The 22,205-nt window shown below is 42.3% G+C and overlaps 1 protein-coding gene across 5 annotated transcripts in view; it reads left to right on the top strand.

Moving 5' to 3' along the window:
• Nucleotides 1-13,178: 13,178 nt before the first annotated feature.
• Nucleotides 13,179-22,205, top strand: part of slmapa (sarcolemma associated protein a) — a 156,199-nt gene continuing 147,172 nt past the window's right edge. The window contains exon 1 of one of the 5 annotated variants that reach the window (XM_039016588.1): nucleotides 13,179-14,807. In XM_039016588.1, the coding sequence (XP_038872516.1) occupies nucleotides 14,610-14,807 (198 nt within the window). In that variant the 5' untranslated portion in view covers nucleotides 13,179-14,609. The remainder of the gene's footprint in view (nucleotides 14,808-22,205) is intronic. The other 4 variants (XM_039016583.1, XM_039016584.1, XM_039016586.1 and 1 more) reach the window with 4 other exon arrangements.

The raw sequence follows: 22,205 nt of genomic DNA, 5'->3' as shown, positions 1-22,205 counted from the left end.
CTTTGTTACTGATACAATATTTGTTAGCATAGATATTTGACCAAAATAATCTTGCTGAGGGAATTGTAGTATCACAAACAATATTCCTAATCTGTTTATTACTACATTTATCTTTGATGTTAATATTACCAATGAATATATTTTCATGTAAATCTGTTACTTACATCAACCACAGAGGAATTTAAAAGAGATACAACCCCCCTTGGAATCGCATCAAAAACAATTGCATATTCTTTCGGGGTTATTGGAATTTTAAACTTATCAAGAAATTCCCCATATGAGAGGAGATCTCTATCCTCATTCAGTAACTGACCAACTAAAATAATTTTATTCTCAAACCAGTTCCGGAAAAAAAGAGACTTATTTTTAAATCGTATATCCTTGTTGTTCCATATAAAGTATCTGTGAGGGGGAAAATTGTGTTTATACGCTAACATCCAAGCTAAAATTGCCTGCTTATGGAATTTGGCCAACTTTAATGGGATTTTATCAACATCAAAATTACAACGAAGCAAAAATTCTAAACCACCAACAGAGTCAAATAAATACTTGGGGAAGACATTCCAAATACTGTTCTGGTTCTTAATATACTTCAGAATCCAATTCATTTTAAAAGTATTATTTAGAGTATTGAAATTTAAAACCTCAAGACCTCCTTGTTCTTGGATATTAGTGAGAACATATTTCCGTAGACAGTGAGGCTTGTTCCTCCAAATAAAATTATTAAGAATCTTATCTAAGTCCTTTACAATTTTGGGGGGTAAGTCAAGTGATAACGATACATGAACCGATCTGGATAACCTTTCAGCTATGGATAATAAAACCCGACCGTATCACGAAATATCTCTCATCAACCAGAGGTTCAATTTCTTCTTTGTTTTCTCAATAATGGGGTTAAAGTTCAATTCACTCCTTTGTTATTCATCCTTGCATATAACAATTCCAAGATAAGTAACGTTATCTTTAATTGGGATACCATATACTTCCTGTAAAACACAATCCTTCAGTGGAAATAAGACTGACTTATTGGTATTCATTTTCAAACCCGAAACCAAGGAAATGTCCTCAATACAGGAAACTGCTTTAGAAACCTCATTCCTGTCTCTTAGAAATATGGTGGTATCATCAGCAAGTTGACAGTTTAAATTCCTTGCCAAGTGCTGAAACACTTTGAAAATTCCCTTTCTTGATATGAAGAGCCATAATTTGAGTAACCAATAAAAATATAAAATGGACTAATTGGGCAGCCCTGCCTAATGCCACGGCCAATATCAAATCTTTGGGATGTCCCGTGAGCTCATTTTACAGAGCTAGTGTAACGGATGTGAAATGGCTAGCTAGTTAGCGGGTACGCGCTAATAGCGTTTCAATCGGTTACGTCACTTGCTCTGAGACTTGAAGTAGGGTTTCCCCTTGCTCTGCAAGGGCCGCGGCTTTTGTGGAGCGATGGGTAACGATGCTTCGTGGGTGTCAGTTGTTGATGTGTGCAGAGGGTCCCTGGTTCGCGCCCGTGTCTGGGCGAGGGGACGGTCTAAAGTTAAACTGTTAAATTGATGCTGTTGACCCGGATCACTGGTTGCTGCGGAAAAGGAGGAGGTTGAAAGGGTGGTGAGTGTAACGGATGTGAAATGGCTAGCTAGTTAGCGGGTAGGCGCTAGTAGCGTTTCAATCAGTTACGTCACTTGCTCTGAAACCTAGAAGTAGTGTTTCCCCTTGCTCTGCCGCAGCCTTTGTGGAGCGATGGGTAACGACGCTTCGTGGGTGACTGTTGTTGATGTGTGCAGAGGGTCCCTGGTTCGAGCCCGGGTATGGGCGAGGGGACGGACCAAAGTTATACTGTTAAATTGCCTCGCCCATACCCGGGCTCGAACCAGGGACCCTCTGCACACATCAACAACAGTCACCCACGAAGCGTCGTTACCCATCGCTCCACAAAACCTGCGGCCCTTGCAGAGCAAGGGGCAACACTACTTCTAGGTTTCAGAGCAAGTGACGTAACTGATTGAAACGCTACTAGCGCGTACCCGCTAACTAGCTAGCCATTTCACATCCGTTACACTAGTACAACCACTATATAAAGTTTGGACTGCTTTAAAAAAGTCACCAAACCCCAAAAAACGTATTGCTTTGAACATAAACTCATGTTCTACAGTGTCAAAAGATTTATAAAAATCAACAAACATAAGAAAACTATCATCAAGGATGAGGTCATTATTGTCAATTATATCTAAGATCAACCTGATGTCATTACTAATGTGTCGACCATGCATAAAACCAGATTGTTCTTCCTCAATTATATGACGCAAGCCTTGTTTCAACCTCTTAGCAAATACAAGGGCAAATAATTTCCCATCATTATTCAACAGGCTAATTGGTCTCCAGTTGTCTATATAAAGAGTATCCTTATTAGGTTTGGGAATCAAAGTAATTACACCTTGCTTTAAGGAAGCCGGTAACTCCCCTTTTTCTATTGATTCTTGAAACATTGCAAGAATGAAAGGAATCAATTTATCATTGAATGCTTTATAAAACTCGCTTATTAAACCATAATTTCCAGGGGACCTATTGTCCTTAAGGCTTTTAATACAGTCTTTTATCTCAATTTCAGATAACTCATCATCACAAAAATCCTTGAAATCATTATCTATCTTCTTAGCAATGTTTGCTACATTGTCTAAGAAAAGATCCGTATTGGAAGTTGACTGGGCTGATGTATACAGATTCTGATAAAACTGGGCAACAGGCTGAGAGATTTATTTTGGATTTTCATTGGGAGTATTATTAATCATTAATTTACATATGGAAGTCTTTTCGCCTGCCCTTTTTTCTAAATTAAAGAAATATTTTGTATTTTTCTCTCCCTCTTCCATCCATTTTCGTCTTGATCTTACAAACGCTCCCCGGGTCTTATCCTCGTAGATACAGTTTAACTGCATTTGCAATGATGACAGCTCCAGTAATTCCTGATTAGTTAGTTCACTTTTTTTAGTATAATCCATTATTCCCTTTATGATGTCATATTCTTTCTTTCTCTTGGCACGAGCAATTTCTTTCCCCATTGAAATAGCCAAAAGCCTTATATCAAATTTCATTAGGTCCCAGTAACTTCCAAACGTATTCATAACACAGGCACAATTCCAGTATTTATCAATAATTCCTGCTACTTCCTTCTTAAATACTTCATTCTCTAGTAAAGTCTTGTTCATTTTCCAGTAACATAACTTTTTTTGTTGACAAACCATGCATATTTATCTTTATTGAGATCCCTCTGTGGTCTGTTAAAATCGATGGTTCAATCGAGACTGTGTCAACCTTGTCAGCCATATCTACAGATATCAGCCAGAAATCAATACGGGATTGTATAGATAAATCTTTGGTACTCCATGCAAACATAATCTTATCTGGGTTCTTATGTCTCCAAATATCTAGAACACCTAACCGTAGACATATATTCCTTATCTCACAAACAGAATTGCTATCCATAGGAGGCCATCTATCTAGATTATCATGTAATACTGTATTAAAATCTCCACCCCATATTACTTTAGCCAATGGAAATTTAGACATAATTTTACTTATTTTCCTCTCAATGTCTCTAAATAAAATACAGTTACTTGACTTGTTATTGGAAGCATAAGTATTTACAACAATGAATTGAATGTGGTTGACATCTACCAATAGTATAATCCATCTCCCTGTATTATCTGCTTCATGACTCAATATATGACCCTTAAAGTTGCCTTGTAAAATAGCGACACCTGCTGACCGATTAGTACCAAACGAAAACCAAATATCATTCCCCCATTGACACTTCCAAAACGCAGTATCTGTGGAACAGGCATGAGTTTCTTGAATGAAATAAAAGTCGGCACTCTTACACTTACAATACAAAAATAAAGATTTCCTTTTCAAAATATTACGGATTCCCCTGGCATTAATAGAAGAAACAGAAATGGACATTTACTATCACAGTGACTATATGAAGAATATTAAACTTGTATACGTTCACATGAATTAGCCCAGCGTCGTCCAGATTAGGGGAGGGTTTGGACGGGGTAGGCCATCATTGTAAAATAAGAATTTATTCTTGACTTGCCTAGTTAGTTAAGTAACAACTGTCCCCCCCCCACCCCCCGTTTACTTTATCTAACTAGGCAAGTCAAGAATAAATTCTTATTTTACAATGATGGCCTACCCCGTCCAAACCCTCCCCTAACCTGGACGACGCTGGGCCAATTGTGCACCGCCCTATGGGACTCTCGATCACGGCAGGTTGTGATACAGCCCGGGATCAAACCAGGGTCTGTAGTGACGCCTCTAGCACTGAGATGCAGTGCCTTAGACCGCTGTGATACAGCCCGGGATCAAACCAGGGTCTGTAGTGATGCTTCTAGCACTGAGATGCAGTGCCTTAGACCGCTGTGCCACTCGGGAGCCAATTGGGTTATTGGTTCTCTCCCCCCTTTACCACAATGTTGAGATCGGTTTCTCCTCTCCAGAACTGGAGTCCGAGCCGAATTGCAAACCCCACTATCCCGGACAGTGGCACTGCCACCAATGTAGAGATTCAAGTACAAGCCTTGGTCTGGCTCTTCCCCGCTTAATCAAAACCAAATGTTAAAAACTCACATCTCGGATAGTGGCTTCGGTGGCAACTACTGCCTTATCTTTCATTTAATTGTATTTCATTTGTTGAAATAAAAAAATCCTATAATTGCAAAACACTGCATCATGTAGGTTGAACACTGCATCAAAACACTGCATCATGTAGGTCGAACACTGCATCATGTAGGTCGAACACTGCATCATGTAGGTCGAACACTGCATCATATAGGTCGAACACTGCATCATATAGGTCGAACACTGCATCATATAGGTCGAACACTGCATCAAAACACTGCATCATGTAGGTCGAACACTGCATCATGTAAGTCGAACACTGCATCATGTAGGTCGAACACTGCATCATGTAGGTCGAACACTGCATCAAAACACTGCATCATGTAGGTCGAACACTGCATCATGTAGGTCGAACACTGCATCATATAGGTCGAACACTGCATCATATAGGTCGAACACTACATCATGTAGGTCGAACACTGCATCAAAACACTGCATCATGTAGGTCGAACACTGCATCAATAGGTCGAACACTGCATCATGTAGGTCGAACACTGCATCATGTAGGTCGAACACTGCATCATATAGGTCGAACACTGCATCATGTAGGTCGAACACTGCATCATATAGGTCGAACACTGCATCATATAGGTCGAACACTGCATCATATAGGTCGAACACTGCATCATATAGGTCGAACACTGCATCATATAGGTCGAACACTGCATCATGTAGGTCGAACACTGCATCATGTAGGTCGAACACTGCATCATGTAGGTCGAACACTGCATCAAAACACTGCATCATGTAGGTCGAACACTGCATCAAAACACTGCATCATGTAGGTCGAACACTGCATCATGTAGGTCGAACACTGCATCATGTAGGTTGAACACTGCATCATATAGGTCGAACACTGCATCATATAGGTCGAACACTGCATCATATAGGTCGAACACTGCATCATATAGGTCGAACACTGCATCATGTAGGTCGAACACTGCATCATGTAGGTCGAACACTGCATCAAAACACTGCATCATGTAGGTCGAACACTGCATCATATAGGTCGAACACTGCATCATATAGGTCGAACACTGCATCATATAGGTCGAACACTACATCATGTAGGTCGAACACTGCATCAAAACACTGCATCATGTAGGTCGAACACTGCATCAATAGGTCGAACACTGCATCATGTAGGTCGAACACTGCATCATATAGGTCGAACACTGCATCATGTAGGTCGAACACTGCATCATATAGGTCGAACACTGCATCATATAGGTCGAACACTGCATCATATAGGTCGAACACTGCATCATATAGGTCGAACACTGCATCATATAGGTCGAACACTGCATCATGTAGGTCGAACACTGCATCATGTAGGTCGAACACTGCATCATGTAGGTCGAACACTGCATCAAAACACTGCATCATGTAGGTCGAACACTGCATCATGTAGGTCGAACACTGCATCAAAACACTGCATCATGTAGGTCGAACACTGCATCAAAACACTGCATCATGTAGGTCGAACACTGCATCATGTAGGTCGAACACTGCATCATGTAGGTCGAACACTGCATCATGTAGGTCGAACACTGCATCATGTAGGTCGAACACTGCATCAAAACACTGCATCATGTAGGTCGAACACTGCATCAAAACACTGCATCATGTAGGTCGAACACTGCATCATGTAGGTCGAACACTGCATCATGTAGGTCGAACACTGCATCATGTAGGTCGAACACTGCATCATGTAGGTCGAACACTGCATCATGTAGGTCAAACACTGTATCAAAACACTGCATCATGTAGGTCGAACACTGCATCAAAACACTGCATCATGTAGGTCGAACACTGCATCATGTAGGTCGAACACTGCATCATGTAGGTCGAACACTGCATCATATAGGTCGAACACTGCATCATGTAGGTCGAACACGGCATCATGTAGGTCGAACACTGCATCATATAGGTCGAACACTGCATCATGTAGGTCGAACACTGCATCATATAGGTCGAACACTGCATCATGTAGGTCGAACACTGCATCATGTAGGTCGAACACTGCATCATGTAGGTCGAACACTGCATCAAAACACTGCATCATGTAGGTCGAACACTGCATCAAAACACTGCATCATGTAGGTCGAACACTGCATCATGTAGGTCGAACACTGCATCATGTAGGTCGAACACTGCATCATGTAGGTCGAACACTGCATCATGTAGGTCGAACACTGCATCATGTAGGTCGAACACTGTATCAAAACACTGCATCATGTAGGTCGAACACTGCATCAAAACACTGCATCATGTAGGTCGAACACTGCATCATGTAGGTCGAACACTGCATCATGTAGGTCGAACACTGCATCATATAGGTCGAACACTGCATCATGTAGGTCGAACACGGCATCATGTAGGTCGAACACTGCATCATATAGGTCGAACACTGCATCATGTAGGTCGAACACTGCATCATATAGGTCGAACACTGCATCATGTAGGTCGAACACTGCATCATGTAGGTCGAACACTGCATCATATAGGTCGAACACGGCATCATGTAGGTCGAACACTGCATCATATAGGTCGAACACTGCATCATGTAGGTCGAACACTGCATCATGTAGGTCGAACACTGCATCATATAGGTCGAACACTGCATCATGTAGGTCGAACACTGCATCATATAGGTCAAACACTGCATCATGTAGGTCAAACACTGCATCATGTAGGTCAAACACTGCATCATGTAGGTCGAACACTGCATCATATAGGTCGAACACTGCATCAAAACACTGCATCATGTAGGTCGAACACTGCATCATGTAGGTCAAACACTGCATCATGTAGGTCGAACACTGCATCATGTAGGTCGAACACTGCATCATGTAGGTCGAACACTGCATCATGTAGGTCGAACACTGCATCATGTAGGTCAAACACTGCATCATGTAGGTCGAACACTGCATCATGTAGGTCAAACACTGCATCATGTAGGTCGAACACTGCATCATGTAGGTCGAACACGGCATCATGTAGGTCGAACACGGCATCATGTAGGTCGAACACGGCATCATGTAGGTCGAACACGGCATCAAAACACAAAACCATGTTTTGTGACATCATGAGATTCATGATCATAATCTAAGGGCAAATCCTTTAATTCCTATATTAGCCACAACACTGACAAAGCAATGAGATTACAGAGAGGAGGGGTCCAAGACCCTGGTGAACCCCAGAATGACTGTGACAGCTGTTGTCCATTCCCCAAAGACATCCCAGTCTCTATTTTGGAGGTTTGTGAGAGATTTAGGGCCAGGAAATGTGCTATGTGGTTTACTTAGGGCCATGAGTTTTTCCTAGCTACTTTATGGCTCTAGCTATCACCCACTAAATGTATATGTGTTTCCCTCCTTAGACATGTCACTGACCTGGTGTAAATGTAACCGATGTGAAATGGCTAGCTAGTTAGCGGTGGTGCGCGCTAATAGCCTTTCAATCGGTGACGTCACTCGCTCTGAGACCTTGAAGCCGCGGCCCTTGCAGAGCACTTTACTATGCAAAGTACTCTCATGCTCAAGTTTGTTTATTTGTCATAGAAACATGATATACACTGAGTGTACAAAACATTAGGAATACATTCCTAATATTGAGTCAGTCTGTCATGGAAAGAGCAGGTGTTCTTAATGTTTTATACACTCAATGTACCTGGAGTATACAGTGAAATAAAAATGCTTCCTTGCAGGTTCACCTCTCAACAATGCAACTCACAATAGAATCGTACTAGAAAATAAAAGCTCAATTAATTAAAATATGCTACAATGTTTTTCAGAAATATAATACAAGAAGGCACTGAAACGAATTGAAGTCGGATATTTAGACATGTGCAGGGGAATTAAGAAATAGATTGTTCAGCGGCAGCGTAGCCTAGTGGTTGGAGTGTTGGACTAGTAACCGAAAGGTTGCAAGATCGAATCCCCTGAGCTGACAAGGTACAAATCTGTCATTCTGCCCCACTGACCTAGGCCGTCATTGAAAATAAGAATTTGTTCTTAACTGACTTGCCTAGTTAAATAAAAAAAATAGACATTGTGTAGTGGTAATGAATACCAGTTCAGTAGCAGCAGTCAGTGTGTGTATGACTAGGAGGACAACGGAAGTTGAGTTGAAATCTTCATTGTACAAAAACAATGTTTGTCATAGGCCTAAAGCCTTGATCAGAGAGCCCCTTTATGGTGACTAGAGGTGCAAAGGCACTGACCACGTTTACATGCGCACAGTATTCCTCGTAGTAGCTCATTTCCCACTTAAGGTCTCTTTCAGGACAAGCTGTTTACATTTTCCTTTGATATCCCGCTCATGAGTGTCCCTGTTTCCATGAATGAACAAAATATTCCTAATTTATGTATATGGGTTAAATGGAATAGCAACTGAAATGTGGACACGGACTGTAGGCCTATAACCTCCCATATGTAACAAAATATAATGTTAACTCTTGCAGAATTATGCATTTCTTGCAGTGAAATTATACAACACATGTATATTTTGTCTTGGGAACAGGATTGGAAAAATATGATTTATTTCCTTCAAAATCTCTTGAGAAAATGCGAATGCATGTGTAATGTGTATTTCAACCACATACAATATGCACCCAAGATGAACTGAAGACTTAACAGAAAAGTGTTTCATTGGTTTTCTCAGCTTTTCATTTCCTTAAAACCGGTCAAACTGATGACATTTCGCGCAGGAGTAATCTGTCCACTGTTTTGAAGTTCATTCCTTTTCTCCCCGGTCCCCTAAACGAAACTAGATTACTAATGCATTAATTTGATCAATGTAAGACATTATTCTGGTGAGTACTTTATTTAGTCTTCTGGGGAAACAAGTTATCACAGAAAAGAAACTGCACGTAGGCCTTTCAAACTACTTGACAAACAAATGGCCAACCAAGTGTCGGGAAATTATTAGCAGAAACGTGTCTAAATTAGGGGTGTAAGTATCCAGTAGTAAATTAATTATACTAAATTATTATGGTGGATCAGACTGACACAGGTACTTGTTGACATGTTTGACAATCAGATGAAAACATCACACAACATCCATGATATCATATCATATATCAAATCAAATTGTATTTGTCACATGCGCCAAATACAACCGTGAAATGCTTACTTACAAGCCCTTAATCAACAACGCAGTTCTAAGAAAAATAAGTGTTAAGTAAAAATAGATATGTAAACAATAAAATAACAAATAATTAAAGAGAAGCAGTAAAATAACAGTAGCAAGGCTATATACAGGGGGTACCGGTACAGAGTCAATGTGGAGGCTATATACAGGGGGTACCGGTACAGAGTCAATGTGGAGGCTATATACAGGGGGTACCGGTACAGAGTCAAAGTGGAGGCTATATACAGGGGGTACCGGTACAGAGTCAATGTGGAGGCTATATACAGGGGGTACCGGTACAGAGTCAATGTGTGGGCCACAGGTTAGTCGAGGTAATTAAGGTAATATGTACATGTAGGTAGAGTTAAAGTGACTATGCATAGATAATAAACAGAGAGTAGCAGAAGCGTAAAAGAGGGGGAAGGGGTCAATGCAAATAGTCTGGGTAGCCATTTGATTACCTGTTCAGGAGTCTTATGGCTTGGGGGTAGAAGCTGTTTAGAAGCCTCTTGGACCTAGACTTGGTGCTCCGGTACCGCTTGCCCTGCGGTAGCAGACAGAACAGTCTATGACTAGGGTGGCTGGAGTCTTTGACAATTTTTAGGGCCTTCCTCTGACATCACCTGGTATAGAGGTCCTGGATGGCAGAAAGCTTGGCCCCAGTGATGTACTGGGCCGTACGCACTATCCTCTGTAGTGCCTTGCAATCGGAGGCTGAGCAGTTGCCATACCAGGCGGTGATGCAACCAGTCAGGAGGATCTCGATGGTGCAGCTGTAGAACTTTTTGAGGATCTGAGGACCCATGCCAAATCTTTTCAGTCTCCTGAGGGGGAATAGGCTTTGTCGTGCCCTCTTCACAACTGTCTTGGTGTGTTTGGACCATGATAGTTTGTTGGTGATGTGGACACCTAGGAATTTGAAGCTCTCAACCTGCTCCACTACAGCCCCGTCGATGAGAATGGGGGCGTGCTCGGTCCTCCTTTTCCTGAAGTCCACAATCATCTCCTTTGTCTTGATCACGTTGAGGGAGAGGTTGTTGTCCTGGCACCACACGGCCAGGTCTCTGACCTCCTCCCTATAGGCTGTCTCATCGTTGTCGGTGATCAGGCCTGCCACTGTTGTGTCGTCAGCACACTTAATGATGGTGTTGGAGTCGTGCCTGGCCATGCAGTCATGTGTGAACAGGGAGTACAGGAGGGAACTGAGCACGCACCCCTGAGGGGCCCCCGTGTTGAGTTGAGGATCAGCGTGGCAGATGTGTTGTTACCTACCCTTACCACCTGGGGGCGGCCCGTCAGGAAGTCCAGGATCCAGTTGCAGAGGGTGGTTTTTAGTCCCAGGGTCCTTAGCTTAGTGATGAGCTTTGAGCTTTGATATGCGAAACTGAGCCTGCGAAGAATGCAAAAAACTAGTTATCGGGATGAAATGTGTACGTGCCACAGTATCCCATCTTAGATTAGCATATCCCAGGCATATTATCCGGGTTTCGGGATATTATGGGATATTATATTAACGGGATATTATGTTTATATGCGTCAACTCAAAAACGGAATAATGAAGTATCCCGAATAGTAACGGGATATCGGTGTGCATGTAAACATGGTCACAGAGGAGGAAACATTGGCTAGAAACCTAACGTTGAACTGCATTGAATTCTAAGTCAGACAGAAATGCTGCGTTTGAAACAGGTAAGTTTCCTCACATGACCTCTACAAGCCAGAATGTTGGAATAAAATGATATTTTAGCTTCCTTTACTGGTTGTCTGTGACCTTTTGCAGGTAGGATTGTGAGAAAACAATACAGTTTATCTACAGGAAAGTATGATTCCATAAACTTTTCAAAGCGCTGGTAGTCTGTGTCCAGACGTCTATCACCTGAATCATGTAAACACATGCAGGAGTTCGGCAAGTGTGCATGTGTCTCGTGCATGCATTTTTTCTTCTTCAGTTGATCTAAATCTGAGCACGTTACCAGCTATTTGAAAAGTTGACCCAATTATACTTTCCTGTTGATATATTGAGGAAACTTAACATGCTGACTACAACGCAAAAACGCGTGTTGATTTTCTCCATCTACACCAGATGTGATCATGAGACGCAGGTTAAAAAATAAAAAATAAACTGTATTAATTAGGGGGGCAGGTCGAAACACACATGAAACATTCAATGACATTTAGCTAGCTTGTCCTGGGAGATAAACATTGGGTTGTTATTTTACCTGACATGCATATTGTCCTATTTCTAGCTGGTTCTTTGTATAATTTTGACCTGGAGTCATACAAAATTGTGTGTTTCTCTACTCAGACGACTAATCCACATATAAAAAGGGAAACATCGTTTTTAGTGCGTTATCTGTAATTAATCTATCCTCGTTTGTTTTTCAAGTATCCACGTAGGTTTGTATCTGGGTTTGTATCTGACTTGTGGCAAGTTAAATCAAATCAAATGTATTTATATAGCCCTTCTTACATCAGCTGATATCTCAAAGTGCTGTACAGAAACCCAGCCTAAAACCCCAAACAGGTGTAGAAGCACGGTGGCTAGGAAAAACTCCCTAGAAAGGCCAAAACCTAGGAAGAAACCTAGAGAGGAACCAGGCTATGAGGGGTGGCCAGTCCTCTTCTGGCTGTGCCGGGTGGAGATTATAACAGAACATGGCCAAGATGTTCAAATGTTCATAAATGACCAGCATGGTCAAATAATAATAATCACAGTAGTTATCGAGGGTGCAACAAGTCAGAACCTCAGGAGTAAATTTCAGTTGGCTTTTCATAGCCGATCATTCAGAGTATCTCTACCACTCCTGCGGTCTCTAGAGAGTTGAAAACAGCAGGTCTGGGACAGGTAGCACGTCCGGTGAACAGGTCAGGGTTCCATAGCCGCAGGCAGAACAGTTGAAGTCAAAGTTCTATTTTAGCGCTTGGTTATGCAGACACTCCTTTATGAGCAAGCGGTGTTGGTGAAATGATTGAATGTGTACATGTATTTTGTAACGCTCGCGCACGCAACGTGGCCGGTGAGGTTTGCATGTAACTCACATATCAGTGATTATAAGGAAGGGAGCAGGTGGGTTGATACAAGTTTTAGAACAAATCTTATAATCTTGTCTGGTAAAATCCCTTGGTATTCAGAAATGACTTTTCTGAATGTCTAAGATCTATCATTGACTGAAAAAGTAATGCATGTGTTACAATACAAATTCTTTGGTTTTTAACCACATAAACAATATTTACATGTAACGTTGCAGCGTGTCATGAATGTCTATTCTGATTGGACCCCATTTTGTCAATTTGAACATTGGTCCCGCCTCTAATTACGTTATGGCTATGTCGCGTGCGCTAAACGGCAACACATTGGCGCTTACCGGTCTGTTTGTGTGTATTATTTAATTTCAGTTATGGCTACGGATTCTTGTGGAGGAGGACAAGTCTTTCGAAAGTTTACCCAGTTCAGCGGAATAATTCTGTAAAATCACATCTTGTGCCATCGATAAGTGTGGCTTAACTTGGGAATCTTCAAAAGATTAGCTACTGGACTGGGGATGCAGCCAAAACTCGTCTCAGTTTTCCGTGTCTGCTCTGTCAGCTAGCTAGCTAACTAGCTAGCAAGGCTATCCATCCTAGCTAACTCTTTCCGACTCTGCTAACGTTTGCTTTTTTGAAGAGGGCCCAGCTTACTAGCTAGCGTTACTTGTCTTTAGTTGCTTGTCTCAAATGGACTCTTTTGCCTGAAGTAGCGTTATTCAAGCGTTCAAGAGTTGGTTGAGCACCAGTCGACCCGAAGAGGCCGCTCCGGCTAAATTACAAGTTATTAGCACGTTAGCTTAGTTAGCCATATAACGTTAGCTAGCTTTTTTTGTTGTTGAATTTTTATAGCTATATCTGGGTAGTTGCCAACAAACAGCAGGGTTTTTGTAATGGGCATATCAATCTCTACATCCCGCTGCAATACCCATTTTAGATGTAAGGGTGTCTTTGCAGCAGTTTGGAACATTTGACTTCGAGATTAGAAAGATTTGTTGCTGTTCAGGGCCCTGAAACTCAATATTAGCTTGCTAGTCTGCCTGAGTTGGGAGTGGCTAGAGGTTTGCATTAGCTGGTTAGCGAGCTAGCTAACAAACAAGGTCAGATTTTCTTATATCGCACCCGTCTATAGTGCGTAGGATAAACAAAACGTAGTAACACAAACTCTATAGAAAAACAATGTATTAATGACCTGTTAAACCACGGTCAGATTGACAGCGGGTGTGTTTCAATAGCCGTATCATCATCAGGCGCAGGGATAGGAAACCCCGCACTGGTCAAATAGTTTGTATAAACTACCAATCTGGATTTATCCGTTGCTGGGCTAAAGATTGGGTGCCACACTAGCCTGTTCAATATAGCTTCTTTCCCTGTACATTTGATGGACGTGATTAGATATATTCTAGACGGCTACTGTTGCTATCGTCATGCGATTCTGGCTAGTCAGAATTCTGACCTGTACATAGTCGTGTTGAATAACATTCAGTGGACGTAATGTAGCTCTGTAGAAAGATAGTCCAAAAATCTTTTTTTATTTTTTATTTTTTATTTTTATACTTGTTAGATTTACAGGAGTATTGGTTACGTCAAAAATGAGTATAATGTTTGATAGCTAGTTAGTGCTTTAACTCAAAATAGAATAGCCAGCCAGCGGAATAGCGAGGCTAAATTGAATTAACAGCCGATGATTGAAGACTGAGAACGTTGTCATTCTGGATCAAGAAACCTTGTCTTTAGTCTCTGGTTGGAGTAACACTCCCAAGCCATCATCAATGCCTTCAGCGCTGGCCGTCTTCTCCTGCCGTCCGAATTCACACCCTTTTCAGGAACGTCATGTCTACCTGGACGAGCCAGTCAAGATCGGGCGCTCTGTGGCACGATGCCGACCCGCTCAGAACAATGCTACGTTCGACTGCAAGGTTCTATCAAGGAACCATGCCCTTCTCTGGTTCGATCACAAGACTGGCAAGGTGAGTCTGTCAACCAGTCGGATAGCTACTAGCTTTTACTTTGCTTGGTACAATCCCTTTGCGCAGTCACTGCCAGGCAGCCATGCAGTCAGATATGTTGAACTGGGTTGCAGTCTGCATGTCCAGGTACCTCAATGGAATAAGTGGTCAGTCAACCACCTATGGGTAAATAATGGGTCATGGCTGCAGGGTTAAGACACACACACATATGGGTTGCCACTGACTGACAACCAGCTATAGAATATCAAATCATTGGTCACATTTTTGTTTTGCATAGGGCTAGCCTAGGATTGTGCTGTCTGTGTGCCAACTTTCTCCCACCTAAATAAATAGATCAATAATAATGTGGGATATCACCTTTAGGACATCCATGGGAGATTAATAGTCTGCTTTCCAAATGGCACCCTATTGTCTATAGGCCTCTGGTCAAGAGTAGGGCACATAGGGTGTAATTTGGGATGCGCATAAAGATCCCCGAGCTAATTGCTTAGGCTACAGCTGCTAGGAAGCCTGTTTGAGCTTCGTGGATAAAGACGGTTAATGCAAGACACACAGCTGCCTGCTAGCGAGACAACCCAAGACAACACCCCACCCTAATACACACATCGCATACCTCCCCCAAGGTCCTCATGTACCCGCATGCACATCTAGCTCTAGTAACTGCATCACGTGACACACACACACAAGAATAGAAGGTTTAGTGTTTCCTTGACGAAATGGTTGTAGTTGTCTTGTCAGACGGACAGATAATGTTACTTTCAACACGGTGGTGTTGTCAGGGGAAAGTTACAGGGAAAGGAGAGTTACAGGGCAGTGGTGTTGTCATGGAAAGTTTAAAGGGCATGTGTTGGTTAGTTTAACCTGGTGGAAATGAGAAACACACCAGGGGTGCGTTCATTAGGCACACTTATGAAACACAGAAACCATGAGGCACTACTGGAACTTGTTCCTTAAACACTTGGCTCATTTTCCATTGTAAAATTTCTCGACGGTATGCCCTAATAAATTCCACCAATACGTTGTGTGTGTGTGTGGGGTTGTGGGCACACCTCGCCTGTCTTCACCTGGACTGCGTACAGTAGCTAGTACAGTTGGCACTACAGAGCAACCTTGGACGGATGGCTTGTGTTAAGAGGTTAAAAAATGATTAAAACGTCGACAGCCAGAGGTCGGCGTAGATATCGATCCATGTTCACTATACCATATAAACCTTATACTGTCTACTCCACCCCTTCCACCAGAATAATGTGACTAGTTTCTTTACTGAACTGATTTGGGTGCTGAAATACCATACCAGTCAAGAGTGTGCTAACCTGTCATCAAGGCAAAGTGTGGCTACTATGAAGAGTCTTAAAATATATTTTGATTTGTTTAGCACTTTTGTTTACTACATAATTCCATATGTGTTATTTCATAGTTTTTGATGTCTTCACTATTGTTCTACAATGTAGAAAATAGTACAAATAAATACCCTTGAATGAGTAGGTGTGTCCAAACGTTTGACTGTTTCTGTAAGCCTCTCCCTCAGATTCCTGAACACTTCATAGCAAACAGTTGTTCAGTCCAGAAAGATATAGGCCCCACTTCCTGTGTAATGACGTAAGTAGATTTAAATGCCTGTTTTGTTAACTAGTTGTCTAATATTTGTCATGTTGTGCTTCTTGTTAGTAGAGATTTATCTGACCTCACTGGCTGAACGTCTTAGTTTGAACACCATTCTAGGTGTAGCAGGCAGCGCCAAGAGTTTAATATAGACAAAGAGATTACACACCCCTATCTTGGAATGCAGTTTTACTCTGCTAGTACTTTACACGCTCTCTATCCCGCCGTCTCACTGCTTTAAAGGACAAACCAGACCGCGCCGATAAACGGTTTAAATCAGAAGTTGTCCGTCCTATCTTCTATGACCACAGAACATCAGCCGTCATTCACTGTTCATTTCATAATGTTTTTCTACGTGGTTTAATTATACGCACTTAGTTTGCTACTAGTTCTATATGGTTCATAAGCACTTAGTTTGCTACTAGTTCTATAACTGCTTGAAGAAATGGCCTTTTACTATTCCAGTATTATATTACTGTTAAGACCAGTGTCTCATTTACAATGGTGCCCTGAGGACAAATATTACGTCAACAAAAATATTTAAACTAAAAGACAGCTATAAATACATTACATCCAGGTTAGTACAACAAGTTATAATAAACAATTGTTCACTTTAGTGAACTAATTTAAGATTATAAACCTCAATGTAACTAAATGTAATCTACAGTGCATTCGGAAAGTATTCTGACCCCTTGACTTTTTCCACATTATGTTACGTTACAGACTTATTCTAAAATGGATGAAAATGTTTTTTTTTTCTCCCTCATCAATCTACACACAATACCACGTAATGACAAAGCAAAACAGGTTTTTAGAAATTTGTGAATTTTTCATAAGTATTCAGACCCTTTACTCAGTACTTTGTTGAAGCACCTTTGGCAGCGATTACGGCCTCGAGTCTTCTTGGGTATGATGCTACAAGCTTGGCATTCATGTATTTGGTGAGTTTCTCCCATTCTTCTCTGCAGATCCTCTCAAGCTCTGTCAGGTTGGATGGGGAGTGTCGCTGCACAGCTATTTTCAGGTCTCCAGAGATGTTAGATCGGGTTCATAACCAATTTATTACTGTGATTATGATATGCTATAGGTCAGGCCCTAATGGTCACGCACATACAGTGCATTTTTATTTTTGGCCCCACCGGCCAAACCCTCCCCGAACCTGGACGACGCTGGGCCAATTGTGAACCGTCCTATGGGACTCACGGCCACGGCCGGATGTGGCACAGCCCGGGAATGAACCCAGGTCTGTAGTAACGCTTCTAGCACTGCGACGCGGTGCCTCTCAGAAGGCCCTATACTTAACTACTTTATAATTATTTAAAAAAATTGATCAGATATTATTCATTTTACCATTAATTTCACAAAAGTCTAATTACTGTTTTCGAAGTCTAACTGTAATAAACAAATCAATATTTGTAATATTTTTTTTTTTTATAACATTGTTCCCCTAATGAAAAGGCTTAACACTGGAAGAAAAATATAATTTTCAAACAAATATTATACAATTTAATCAGAGCTCTTTAGCCATTTTGGTAATGAGAATGCCAAGTAAAAAAAAAAATATATATATTTAACCAGGTAGGCCAGTTGAGAACAAGTTCTCATTTACAACTGCGACCTGGCCAAGATAAAGCAAAGCAGTGCGACACAAACAACAACAGAGTTACACATGGAATAAACAAGCGTTAAGTCGATAACACAATAGAAAAAGTCTATACACAGTGTGTGCAAATGGCGTGAGGAGGTAAGGCAATAAATAGGCCATAGTAGCAAAGTAATTACAATTTAGCAAATTAACACGGGAGTGATTGATGTGCAGATGATGATGTGCAAGTAGAAATACTTGTGTGCAAAAGAGCAGAAAAGTCAATGAAAACAGTATGGGGTGAGGTAGGTAGATTGGATGGGCTATTTACAGATGGGCTATGTACAGCTGCAGCTGGCCTACCTGGTTAAATAAAGGTGGAAAATAGCTGTGCAGCTGCTCAGATAGCTGATGTTTAAAGTTAGTGAGGGAAATAGAAGTCTCCAGCTTCAGCGATTTAACATTTAAAAAAATAAATTTCTTTTCAATTAAAAATTATTATATATATTTTTTTTAATTACCACATTTCCCCCATTTTTGCATTCAGAAATTATTCAGACCCCCTTCACTTTTCCCACATTTGGTTACATTACAGCCTTATTCTAAAATGGATTAAATAGTTTTTTCCCCTCATCAATCTACAGACAATACCCCTTCATGACCGTGGTCATTTTGGGAAAAAAATGTTTGCGAAAAGACAGACCTTTTGCTTTGAGACTTGAAATTGACAGGATTTGGAAAGGCACACACCTGTCTATATAAGGTCCTACAGTTGACAGTGAATGTCAGAGCAAAACCAAGCCATGAGGTCGAAGGAAATGTCCGTAGAGCTCCGAGACAGGATTGTGTCGAGGCACAGATCTGGGGAAGGGTATCAAAACATTTCTGCAGAATGGAAGATCCCCAAGAACACAGTGGCCTCCATTCTAAAATGAAATAAGTTTGGAACCACCAACACTCTTCCTAGAGCTGGCTGCCCGGCCAAACTGAGCAATCGGGGGAGAAGGGCCTTGGTCAGGGAGGTGACAAAGAACGCGATGGGTCAGTCTGACAGAGCTCCAGAGTTGCTCTGTGGAGATGGGAGAAAGGACTTTCAGACCAGGAGAAACAACATTCTCTGGTCGGCTTGAAAACTAGATTCAACTCTTTGGTCTGAATGCCAAGGGTCACGTCAGGCGTCAGTCAGCCTGTTTACCATCCATATACGGTGAAGCATGGTGGTGGCAGAGTCATGCTGTGGGGTTGTTTTTCATGTACCGATAGACTAGTCAGGATTGAGGAAAAGATGAATGGAGCAAAGCGCTCAGGACTTCAGACTGGGGTGAAGGTTCACCTTCTAACAGGGTAACGACTCTAAGCACACAGCCAAGACAACGCAGGAGTGGCTTCAGGGCAAGTGTCTGAATGTCCTTGAGTAGCCCAGCCAGAGCCCGGACTTGAACCCGATCGAACATCTCTGGAGAGACCTGAAAATAGCTGTGTAGCGACGCTCCCCATCCAACCTGACAGAGCTTGAGAGGATCTGCAGAGAAGAATGGGGAGAAACTCCCCAAATACAGATGTGCCAAGCTTGTAGCCTTATACCCAAGAAGACTCAAGGCTGTAATCACTGCCAAAGGTGCTTCAACAAAGTACTGAGTAAAAGGTCTGAATACTTATGTAAATGTTATATTTAAGTTTTTTATATATATATTTGCTAAAATGTCAACCTGTTTAGGGGGCCTCCCGGGTGGCGCAGTGGTCTAGGGCACTGCATCGCAGTGCTAACTGCGCCACCAGAGTCTCTGGGTTCGCGCCCAGGCTCTGTCGCAGCCGGCCGCGACCGGGAGGTCCGTGGGGCGACGCACAATTGGGCTAGCGTCGTCCGGGTTAGGGTGGGTTTGGCCGGTAGGGATATCCTTGTCTCATCGCGCTCCAGCGACTCCTGTGGCGGGCCGGGCGCAGTGCGCGCTAACCAAGGGGGCCAGGTGCACGGTGTTTCCTCCGACACATTGGTGCGGCTGGCTTCCGGGTTGGAGGCGCGCTGTGTTAAAGAAGCAGTGCGGCTTGGTTGGGTTGTGCTTCGGAGGACGCATGGCTTTCGACCTTCGTCTCTCCCGAGCCCGTACGGGAGTTGTAGCGATGAGACAAGATAGTAATTACTAGCGATTGGATACCACGAAAAATTGGGGAGAAAAGGGGTTAAAAAAAAAAAAAAAAAAAAAAAAATGTCAACCTGTTTTTACTTTGTCATTATGTGGTATTGTGTGTAGATTTGGGGGGGGGGGCAATTTAATCAATTTTAGAATAAGGTTGTTACATAACAAAATATGGATAAAGTCAATGGGTCTGAATACTTTCCGAATGCACTGTATGGAACCGCTATCAGGTGCACTGTTTACAATGGTGTTTTCCGGCGAATTGCATTTTGGCAAAGTTTTGAAAAGTATGTTTTATTTTCTGTTCTGTTAAGTTGCAGTACCATAATCTACACTGAACAAAAATGTAAAAGCAACTTGTAAGGTGTTGGTCCCAAGTTTTAATGAGCTGAAATAAAAGATCCCAAAAATGTTTAATACGTACAAAAGCCTATTCTCAAATTTTGTGCACAAATTTATTATTGTGCTGGGGACAATAACAGGCCACTCTAAAATGTTCAGTTTTGTCACACAACCCAATGCCACAGATTTCCCAAGTCTTGAGGGAGCGTGCAATTGGCATGCTGACTGCAGGAATGCCCATCAGAGCTGTTCCCAGATAATGTAATGTTCATTTCTCTACCATAAGCTGCCTTATGGGGCGGGGGCGTATTTCTGTCTGTAATAAAGCCCTTTTGTGGGTAGAGAGTCTGATTGGCTGGGCCTGGCTCCCAAGGGCTGGGCTTGGCTCCCCTATGCCCTCCCAGGCCGACCCATGGCTGCGCCCCTGGCCAGCCATGTGAAGGCCGTAGATTAGGGCTTAATGAATTTATTTAAATGTACTGATTTCCGTAAGCCAGAAAAATATTTTGAAATTGCATTTTTTAAATATTTTTGTTCAGTATAAATATCAAGCCCATTGCATCTTAAGAGAACACCTTTGTTGATGTCTACAGGCTCTGTGAGGTCATAGCTGTTCATTTTGTAAATGTTCCTAAGGCCTGCTAAAACAACCAACATAACCAGCTGATTTCCCCCCCCCCCCTCTCAGGCATTTCTTATTAAGCCCATAGGAAGGAGATTGTAGGTAGGTGTGTCCCAAATGGCACCCCGTAGGGTTCTGAACCGTAGAGCACTATAAAAATGAATAGGGAGTTATTTGGGACACAGGTCTAGTCTTCTCTGGGTATGTGGCAGGTCTTTTTTTTTATTTTTTATATACCCCGCTCTGTTCTCTCTCTTGTAGGTAGGACATTTTTTTAAATGCCAACAGTCAAGGGTTAGTTGTTAGGATCTCCAGGCAGGAGCCGCAGTCCTGAGTAATCTGTATGTTTTCCAGGTTCCGGAGTTGTGATTCTGAATTGGAATCCTAGTGGTGCTGTCACCGTGGCGCTGACCACATGCTATGTTACCCTTTCAGAGGGTTTTTTCTTATTATCTCTCTGCTGTGATTGGTTCCTAATTTGTTACGAAGCAGCAGCAAACCTCTGTGGCAGGAAGGAATCGTTGGAGTTGAAAGTGTAGTTTGTAACCTTTTTTTAGTCCCCCCCCCCCCCAGGTGGCGCCTCTGTGTTGACTGTTGTGGTTAATCATTCTGGGGCTTTCTGCCCTGTGGCTAGAGAGGGGAGGGGTCGCCTGACCTGTGCTGTTCTCAGAGCTCTTTGTGCAATCTTGTCAACTCCTACATGACAGTGACCATAGGAGTTGACAAGACACCGTAAACATATATGTAGGCTATGAGAGTGGGGTTTCCCCAGAAGACCGGCTGGCCCTGGATCCACAATACCTCTGAGTAGGACTGATCTGAAGTTTCTATTTTATTTATTTTTGATCACAGGGAGTAATATTATATGGACGACATGTGGGGACATGATCCTAGATCAGCTCTCCTCTGGGATGCTTTGTGGATACGGGCCCTGAACTCCTGCTCCCCACTGACCTGAAAGGAGAGCCTTCGCTCTCCTGGCCTTCATTGGTACAGCTGCTACGGTATGGTGACTAGGGGGTTTCTGTCCTGGTATGGTGACTAGGGTGTTTCTGTCCTGCTACGGTATGGTGACTAGGGGGTCTCTGCCCTGCTACGGTATGGTGACT

Source organism: Salvelinus namaycush, chromosome 20, assembly GCF_016432855.1.
Source record: "Salvelinus namaycush isolate Seneca chromosome 20, SaNama_1.0, whole genome shotgun sequence".
Taxonomy (NCBI): Eukaryota; Metazoa; Chordata; class Actinopteri; order Salmoniformes; family Salmonidae; genus Salvelinus; species Salvelinus namaycush.
Note: the sequence above shows the minus strand (reverse complement) of the source record. Positions and strands in the feature narration are given on the sequence as shown.